Source organism: Tupaia chinensis, unplaced genomic scaffold (genome assembly GCF_000334495.1).
Source record: "Tupaia chinensis unplaced genomic scaffold, TupChi_1.0 Scaffold143836_2, whole genome shotgun sequence".
Taxonomy (NCBI): domain Eukaryota; kingdom Metazoa; phylum Chordata; class Mammalia; order Scandentia; family Tupaiidae; genus Tupaia; species Tupaia belangeri.
The window spans coordinates 1,157,767-1,168,034 of NW_006203687.1; the positions used below are offsets into that span (position 1 = coordinate 1,157,767).

At 40.0% G+C, this 10,268-nt stretch overlaps 1 protein-coding gene across 1 annotated transcript in view; it reads left to right on the forward strand.

Moving 5' to 3' along the window:
- The window catches only part of DNAH5 (dynein axonemal heavy chain 5), a 306,494-nt gene that overhangs the window by 232,994 nt on the left and 63,232 nt on the right, over positions 1 to 10,268 (forward strand). The window contains exons 61-64 of the mRNA XM_027767025.1: positions 805 to 919; positions 1,164 to 1,340; positions 5,293 to 5,496; positions 8,934 to 9,113. Of these exons, the coding sequence (XP_027622826.1) occupies positions 805 to 919; positions 1,164 to 1,340; positions 5,293 to 5,496; positions 8,934 to 9,113 (676 nt within the window). The remainder of the gene's footprint in view (positions 1 to 804; positions 920 to 1,163; positions 1,341 to 5,292; positions 5,497 to 8,933; positions 9,114 to 10,268) is intronic.

Consider the following 10,268-nt stretch of genomic DNA (forward strand, 5'->3'; position numbering starts at 1 on the left):
GAGAGAGAGAGAGAGAGAGGGCGGGAGGGAAAGAGAGGAGAGTGACTGTTACCTCCATCAGAGGCCCAGTGCTGCTATCCATTCCCAGCTCCAGCTAGTCCCTGATCACGGGCAGGGCTTTGCAGGCAGCGTTCAGTGCAGTCTCTGGGTGTCAACTTTGAATACTCCTATGTGGGTCAGCCTCTCAGAGTGTTTTGTTATTGTATCACTGTCTGACTCCAGGGCTCCCATACTAAGATTACATTATTTCAAGGTTCAGGCAGGCAGCTGTTTTCTTCCTGAAGTTGTTCTGAAGTTGTTAAATGCAGTTGCTTTTCTTGAGACCAAATCTTTCTTCTTTTAACTTCCCATTGGTCTCCTTTGGAAAGAGAAATTTTGTATATTCTTTTCTCCATGATAGAGCTTCAAGCATTTGAAGTCTATTGTGATTTAGTGAATGTCATTACAGGTGTTTCCTGCATGATGCAAAATCTAGTTGTTCTCAGTGGGTTCCCTCTTTCCACACATGGTCTTTGAAGAACACACACAAGTTGGAAGTCTGGAGTCAAGCCTGGACTTACATCCTTTCTGTCAAGCACTCTTGAACGTTCTGTAAAGTCTTTTCACAAGCAAAATGAGAAATAGTGATTGACTGTTTTGAAAAATAATTAGAATAATAATAATGATTGGGAAAAACATTGAAAACATACATATTCGTTCTTCAAGTGATCATTACTCCTCATATTGGTGGACTAGAAATGGGAAAATGTGGCCAAGTATTTGGACAGAAATTTTAACATTGCTCACTTGGGTTTTCCATCTCAGAATGAATACTGGCTTGGAAAAGCTAAAAGAAGCTTCAGAATCTGTTGCTGCTCTGAGCAAAGAACTGGAGGTAAAAGAAAAGGAACTGCAAGTGGCCAACGATAAGGCGGACACGGTGGGTGGATCTCGCTTACACGTGTGCCATCTGCCTTTGAATTTCCAGTTTGCAAATGTTGGTGATAGTACTTTATAACTGTGGGAGTATAAAATGTCTATTTCCATTAGAATAAAGTAGTCTTGCTTTACTGGATAAGTGGGCAAAAATCAACAAGATAAGGCAAAAATGTGCATTTTAAGCTGGGCTTTTTTATAGTTTTTGATGAGGCATTTTTTTGTTTGTTTGTTTCATGTGGAATTAGGTCCTGAAAGAAGTGACCATGAAAGCACAGGCTGCTGAAAAGGTCAAGGCTGAAGTGCAGAAGGTGAAGGACAAAGCTGAGGCCATTGTAGACAGCATCTCTAAAGATAAAGCCATTGCTGAAGAGAAACTAGAGGCTGCAAAACCAGCATTAGAAGAAGCAGAGGCAGCCTTGCAGGTAAATCTGCATAGCATATCAGATGCCAGCCTCAGAGGGGGATTAAAGCAAAAACAATGAATAACAAGGAAGTTCTTTGCTGGCTCACACCAAAGCTCTACCCATTGGAATTATTCAATTTTTTTTTAATAAGAAAAGAAATGTTATTATTATTTTATTACATAATCTATTAGTGAATACACCACATGGGATTTTCTTAAATGACAAATGAGGCATGTTTCTGAGTCCTCTGAGAACATCTTTCTTTTAAAAAGTCTTATCTATCTATCTATTTATTATTTATTTAGGTTTTTGCCACAGGGTGCATATGGCCACAGGAGAGAGACAGAGAGACAGAGAGAGGAAAAGTGAGAAATCACCCCCCAGGGGGATGACCATATTGCAATCCCTTCTCCTCTATTCTCCTCTTGGGATTTTGGGCATGCATACACATGCACTCAGTATAAATCTGAATCTGTCAGGCCTGGGATGCTAACAGAAGTCAGTCATGGGGAAGTCTGGTGCCTTAACCACCCTGCCAACTGTTGGCCCCTCAAGGAGGATTTTCTAATTGGAGACTTTATTACCACCTGCTATTTAACACCTCATTTTTCTCATAAATGAGAGCAGTGTCATGCGCAGTGGCCAAGAGTCCCAGGTTTTCATTTCAAATCTGTTATCATTAATATGTGATACTTGAGAAAGTCACATAAACATTCTAAGGTAACATTTCCTCACTTACTAGTTAAGGACTTTGGAGTAGGTCATCTGTAAGATATAGATCTGGGTCCACCTATGAATTATCTAAGTCAAGAATGACTGATCTAATGTAGCTTATCAATGACATAATTTGAGCAGACTTACAATATAGTTAACAGTGTCGGGCACGTGTGCATGTGTACTCAAAATCCTGAGAAGACAGGATTGTAGTGTGGCCATGTTCGAGGGTTGGTCTCTCCCTTTCTCTCTCTCTTGCTCTATGTCTTTCTCTGGTGAATACCACATGCCCTATTGCAAATTTAAAAGAGGGAAAGAAAGAGAAAAGAAAATGTGATGGCTTCAGCGAACTAAGCCAACCTTAAAGGGCTGGTCCAGCTTTGAGGACTCAAGTCATACCATGGGAGTGAGAAATTGTCCCCCAGAGGAGATGGCTACCCTGCAATCCATTTTCCTTCATTCTCCTCCTGAGATTTTGGGTGTGCACACACATACTCAGCATGAGTTTCAAGCTGCCAGATTGGGGACTTGAGCCTTGGTCAACCATGTGGGAATCAAGCACCTTAGGCACTATGCCACCTGCTGGCCCCCCTGAAAATTCTTTTTAAAGCTAAAGTAAAATAAGCCTATCTAGTCCTTACATCTTTTTTTGGGAGGGGGGGAGGTTTTCGCTATAGGGTGCGTGCACTCGCCAGACAGAGACAGAAAACGAGAAATCACCCCCCAGGGGGGATGGTCACACCGCAATCCCTTCTCCTCCATTGTCCTCTTGGGATCTTGGGCACACACGCACACATGCCCAGCGTGAGTTTTAAGCCACCGGATCTGGGACACGAACCGCGGTCGACTACGTGGGAGTCCAGCGACATAGCCATTACGCTAACTGCTGCTTCCCAAGTCCTTACATCTTATATTACTTTAATTTGTTCATAGTTTCTACACTGACTGCTATTCTATTTTTCTCCTTTCTTTCATAGCCACACACATCAAATAAATGTCTACCTGCGATTTCTAGTTTTTAACCTAAATTCTCCTTAATGTATAGCTGTCCAGCTTTCACAAATGCTAGTATATTGAAAAAAAATTTTCCAAGATATAGATTTACACTCCTGATTTACCCAATACAGTGTTTTGTTATTGTTGTTTTAGTTTTAAAAATATCATTAGCTTTGATGAGAAGTCATTGGTTATCTTTTGAAAATTTTAATTGCCAGAGGGCACATGCACTATCCAGAGAGAGAATGAAAGAGAGAGAGAGAGACAACAGGCCCCAGTGGGTGTGGTCATGCTGCCGCCTCCTTTCCTCCATTTCTCCGTCTTGCCAGGGTTTTAGGTATGCACATGTGCCTCGTGTGTTTTTCAAGCCACCCAAATCATTATTCAAACCACAGTCAGCCATGTGGAATCTGGTTCTCCTTGCACAACATTAAACGCTGTGCTGTGGGATCGGCCCACTTACTTTATTTTTGTAATAATTTTCATCGTACTTTTTGATTGACATAGTATGGTTGTATGTGGGATCTGGCTGCCTTAACTGCTATGCTAGGGGCCGGCCTTAGATAATTGTTCTACTGCCATTGCGTATAGGAGACCACATACCAGTTACATTGCTGTGCCTACAGAGAAAAGAGAAATTTAATTGTTAGCTGAAAGAGACTGAGTTTTAGATCTGTCCCTTTGCTGACCAATTCCTTTTTCTTGGGTACCTAATGTAACTGAGCATTGTGGGAGATAGCTTGGTTTTCAAAATATGTATAAAGTGGGTATCAGAAGATGGGAAGGGGAGAAGGATAGGAGTGATACCGAGAATGTAATTAACAGGTACGAGAGGGCTCGTAAACAGTGGGGTGGGTTACAGAGTACTGTCGCACAGATAAGAAAGTGGGGATAATTTACTATATACATCAATAACCAGAAGAGTGAATTTCAAATGACCACCTTCTTTGAGAGGAGGTGCAAATGCAAACACAATAGAAGGTTTTCAACACTTGGAAGAAAATGAATATATATTATTTACCTTTTGTCCCAGAAATAAGAAAATGGTACTAGTTTTTTAAAAAATATTTTAGAGATTTTTACTAGAGGGCACATGTGCTTGTTGGAGAGACAAAGAGAGGTGGAGAGAGAAAAAGTAAGAAATCACCCTCCGGGGGCATGGCCACACTGCAATCCTTTCTCCTCTTGGGATTTTGGGCACTCACATATACAACTCTAGTGTGAGTTTCAAGCCTCCAGGTCTAGGACTTGAACCTTGGTCAGTCATGTGGGAGTCCAGCACCTTAGCCACTACACTACCTGCTGCCCCTTATATTAGCATTTTTTGTTTTTGGTTTTCAGTGGCTAGTAAAAAGTTTACTTTCCAAGGGGAGGAACGGGGTCAGACGCAGAGAACTGCATCAGCCCCAAAGGGGTGAAAGTTTAGTAATTTGTTTCTTGAGAAAGAGAAAGAGGGAGACCCCCAGAGTGTCTTTACACCACAGATTCCCCCCAGTCTCAGCCAGCCTGGATTATGGGTGTGTGCCTATACTCCTGGTAATTATTGCACTATGGGGCCAGTACCAGGCTCTTAAGCTTAACATTTTCCAGTACTTATTCCATAAAGAGTTTAGGCAATAGAACAATTACTACCAACCAAAATGTGTCTCGTGACTATTAAATAGTTTCCTCCATAAGGATAGCTGTTTTAGAAATGGAATGGAACTTTTCTGAGAGGCAGCTTAGTGAAATTCACATTGTTTGAGTTCCCTCATTTAGAGGTCAGTTCCCAGCTATGAAACCTCTAATTATTCAATCTGTCAGCCCTGCAGCTCCCCTCTAGTGCCAGTCCACCGTGACAAGTCTGAATTGTTTAAGAGGGAGCGACAGATCCTTGACCTACATCACTAATGAGTAAAAGAGCGCTGCAAATACTGTATCTTTCCTGGTTTCAAACCCCGGATACCTCCTGAAGTGCTGAATACTCTTTTTTTTAGATAGTACTGTTACTTTTTCTGACACAAAGCGGTCTGCAGAGTTTTAGAGAAGTCACAGCTCCTTATCTGCTTGCCAACATTTCTCTCCTCTTGCTGTCAGTTTGAAAAGTTAAAATGTGAGCATTTGAGGACACTGTTTCTTTGGGGTAAATATGCACCTAAACCCCACGCCTCTGCATCTAACTTCAGCCTGTGTGCTTTCTCTGCCGAAACTGCAGCCCTTAGACAGGAAGGGTTTGTCTGCTCTTGTCTGAGGTTGGATGATCTCCTCCTTTCGTCCCCAGACCATCAAGCCTTCTGACATTGCGACTGTCCGCACGCTGGGGCGACCCCCTCACCTCATCATGCGGATCATGGATTGTGTGCTGTTGCTGTTTCAAAGAAAAGTCAATGCAGTGAAAATTGACCTGGAAAAAAGCTGTACCATCCCATCCTGGCAGGAGTCCTTAAAACTGATGACAGCAGGGAACTTTTTACAGAACTTACAGGTTGGTAGTTCAGTAATGACGGGCTAAGCGGGGACTCGGTCTTCACGGTGACATCAAAGTCCTGTCATAGAGTAAGTTTCTCAGAAAGGATTTACATGCACATTCGAACATGTACTCAGACTTTTTCTTTCAGAGCACAATTTGCTCTTTCAAATATAAGACATGTCATGCTTCTCCTACCTGGTTATAGGTGTATTAAAGCATCATCAATGACATGCATATTTTAGTAAAACTAAAAAAATAATTTTAAGAAGACAAGGTATTTGCATTTATGCTATATGCATATGAATATGCACAATGCATATCTATTTTGAAAATCTCAATGATTTTTGAGTATTGATTTCCATCATTTTTATTATAATAGAACAATTGTAATAAAATACATAAATTTTGGACTAGAGGGAAATGTTCACATACTGGAATATTCACTTTGTAAGCTAAATAATGTGCTTGAATGTATAAAATAAAATAAAACAAATAAAATAAAAAATACATATATTTTAATTGTATGGCTTGAGGAACATGTGCTACCCATATACCTATTAATGGACTCTGAAAGCAAATATATATTTCCAGATCTCAGAAATCTCCCGTGTCCCAACCCGGTTAATAACCACCCTTATGATAATAATTATTCTGACCTTAATCCTCCTAATGAATTTTGCTGGTTTTGAAATTCACATGTGGAGGGAGGCCCCATGCATTGAGCTCTCCTCCCCTTCCTTCTGCCCTCGCTCCCTGAGACCTGGCTGCTGGTCCAGCTGGGCCTTGTGACTATCCCATGACCGTGTCCTTACCTCACTGAATTGGCTCACAGCTAAGACTGTCTAGGGTTATGCACCTCCTCACATTAACATCCCAGGATCAGAGGCACTAAATTAATGAACAAGCTCTGGTGATTCTCCTAGTTGATAACTAGACCTTTGATTGTAATCTTCAACAATGTGTATGTAGGAACCAGACCCTGGCCTTGGAGGCAGGGATTCTTTGCAGATCTCGTAGGTGTGTATGTATTCTTTAATCTTAATGTGTACAACCTGAGCCTGTGCTCAATGATGGTGCTGGCCATTCTCCGCCCAGCTGCTGTCCTGCTCATGCAAATAATAAACTCACATCTTCTCCTGCTGGACCTCCGAGTGTGTTCTTTGGGATCAGTAAACATTATGGGTGAGCCCTCTCAGATTTAGAGTTCCCCTAGTTCAACTTTCATCAAATCTTATCATAGAAACTCTTTTGTTTTGATCTCTTTCATCCAACATGCCTGTGAGATTCATTCTTATTGTTGCAAGGGGCAATATTCTGTTCTTTTTTCATTACTAGGTAGTATGTCTTTCCTACGTATGAAGATGTAATGGTGTGTGGTAGATGTTTAACAACTGGCTCTTGCAGGATAGTGCCAAAAAGTATTCAGAAATGGTTGTGTGGGTTTCCATACCCACCAACTCCACATGCTCTACGTTTTCTACTTTTGAGCTCTCCTCATGGGTTTGTAGTGTCTTATTATTTTGAGTTTAATTGCATTTCCCTGATGATGACAGCTGCTGAAAACCTTTTCAAAGGTTTATGAGCCTCTTGGGAATTCTTCTGTTAAGTGCCTGTTGGGTTCTCTTGTCCATTTAACTTTTTTTGATTCCTTTGTAGAATTTCTTTATATATAAAATATGACAACTTATCACTTACATGTTTGCAAATATCTTTTGCTGCTTTCTAGTTTAGTTGTTCACTCTGTTAATGGAGTCTTTTGATAAGCAGATGTTATTAGGTTTAATGCAGTCAAACTAATAAATATTTTACTTAGTAGTGTTTCTGTTTAGGAGATCTTTGGCCACCTCTAATGTAGAATAAATTCTTCTGTTTTCTTTCTTTCTTTCTTTCTTTTCTTTTTTTTCTTTTTTCTTTTTTATCTTTTTGGTTATACGGCACATACATTTTCTGGAGAGAGACTGAGGGACAAAAAGTGAGAAATCACCCTCCAGTGGGGATGGCTATGATGTAATCCCTTCTCCTCTGTTCTCCTCTTGGGATTTTGGGCATGCACACAGATGTGCCTGCCATGTCCAGGACTCCAAACCACACAGATGGTCATATGGGATCCCACTCCCTTAACCTCGATACCCCCTGCTGTCCCGTTTTCTTCTAGTAGTTTTATCATTCATATTTATATCTTGAGACAACTGGGTAGGAATACTGATCCACATCCATTTCTAAGCTGTAACTCTAGCACTGTGTTTCATGAAGTTTTCTGTTCAGCATTGCTCAAGTTGCTGCTGTGGCTAGCACATTATGTGAGGTACCTCACAGAGCCTGTAACTATATCTAGTTTAGAAGCCTAGGGGGCCATGCAGTCTTATGCTGAATAATTATGAGACCCTATGACACGAAATTGGACTTTGAGAGGAGTCCTAGCAAGTGACTGGCAGGTCCTTGCCTATTCACCTAAGGACTGAGCCACTGCTCTTAGAAGCCCCCTTGCTGTTTGTCTTTTGTCCTATTGCCTTCCTGTCGCTCTCAGACATTCCTTGGTCTTTTCTTCTGGCTTCATGGTTTTTATAAAAGAAACTTACCTTACATTAAGGAATGTCTTAAATGAGAGTGTATTTTACTCTCCGTTATGTGTGATCTGTGAAGTCTTGTTTCACTGAATTATTTAGGTATTAAATTTCTTCCTACTTGTAAAACACTTAATCACCTCCTGTAGATGATCAAATATCACCTTTGAAAGGTCCACTTCCATTGTTTGGCCAATCTTCCCCTTTTGAGGCAGGAAGGCATCCTTAATCCATTGCTGCTACTATTTTAAAATTTTATTTCTCCAGAAGATAATAATTCTCTCATATTCTTGATAGTTCAATGATTAAAAATTAATTCATCACCCTTTGGACCTAATGTCCAAGTTATTATCTTCGCATTTCAGGGGAATTTATGATTAAAAATTAATTCATCACCCTCGGGGCCTACTGGCCAAGTTATTATCTTCGCATTTCAGGGGAATTTAATAGCACCGCTGTCTAAATGCATTAAGCACTAAGTTGTTGGTAAGTGCTAAATATATATGTCCTAGGCTGAATATTCCTGTGTATTTGTTTTTCACTGTTGACTTTATAGTTCTGTAATTCACTTATTTAGAATTAGTGACAAGATATTTTTATTGCTTTGGAAATTCTAAGAACCATATTAGTGTACATCATCTAAATTGTTTATTCTTTCCCTGTACCTGAGTATATTTATTTAGGGTTTGTATCTCTTATTTACAGAAGACAAAGTGTACTTTAAGAGGGTCTTTTACCTTTGTTCCTTATTGTGCTTCTAGCTTTAGAACTTTTGTCTAATATCCCGAAATATTGGCGATGTCCATCATTCATCCATTTTCTGGTTGTTTAATAGTTTCAGTGGCACTGAGTGCATAATGTATGACTTAATCTTCTTCTTTTCCACAGCAATTCCCCAAAGACACAATCAACGAAGAGGTGATAGAGTTTTTAAATCCTTACTTTGAAATGGCTGACTATAACATCGAAACTGCTAAACGTGTGTGTGGGAATGTCGCTGGTCTTTGTTCCTGGACAAAAGCCATGGCTTCCTTCTTCTCTATAAACAAAGAGGTGCTGCCCCTAAAGGTAAGCCTCCAGGTAGAATGGTGAGAAATGTGATTGAGGGGGTCTCTGGGTCAACTGGTCTTGCCTTTTCTCAGTAGCTGAGAAGCCTTTGGCCTCTGATGTTATTGTACTTGGGCCCACAGGAAGGCAAGTTTTAGAAGGGCTGAGCACAGGATGTTTCCCTCTTTTATGTAATCCCACGCCAATCAGAATTGGATGAGCCTCTAAGATGGACTCCCTACAAAGATACTAAGTCCATCATGGGCTGCTGGATATTTTTCCTCCACAATGTTAACTTAAAAAAAAGAATAGAAAACTGTAGCACAAAATCTCTTCACAATGTTCGAGAGCTCCAGCTGGTTAATCCTATGAGTAAGGGTCAAGACATAAAAAATACCCAGAGCTGGTCTTGGCTGTGAGGTATGGCATTAGAGTTCTCCCTCCCCTCTCAGTTCCTCAGAAAAACATCTGAAAATCATAAATTTCAGCCTCATTATAATGAGATCTTTCCTTGAAAATTTTATAAACATGAGTGAATGTCCATATAAACAGGACATTTTAAAGAATAAGACCTTGAAATTGATAAGGATAATAACAATAACAACACCTATTATTTATTGAACTATTTTTGCATTCTAGGAACTAGACTTGAGTTTTTACATATATTATTTAATCCTCACAAAACAATCTTAGGAGGCAGTTTATTAGCCCTATAATGTGGAAACTGAGGCTTAGAGTTTCAGTAACCTGCTCAGAGTGCTAGCTCTTGAGCTTAGCAGTAGAGTTTGGAGAAGTACTCAGATCTTTGGGGCTGTGCTGGCTGAGTACTGGTGAGCTACTGTGCTCAGATGTTTGACATGTAAGTCTTGCTTTCTGTTCATGTTTAAGCAGCAACAACATCTGTGGCTTAGAGCAGGCTGGCAAAAAGTGTTCATGAGTCAGATTCTTTTTAAGATATATTTTGTGAGCCATGATTTCACATGTCACTAGTTCTACTCTGATTTGGAACTCTTTTTCTTTAAAGATATGGTTTGCTAAAATTCAAAAGCCCGAGGTTTTGTGATAGGAAAATAATTTATCTTTTAATATTTTTATATATATATATTTTTCTCAAACAGCTCAGAAAGAATATGGCTTCTATAGTGGATGTGCCTTTAAAGTTAATTTTGACATTTT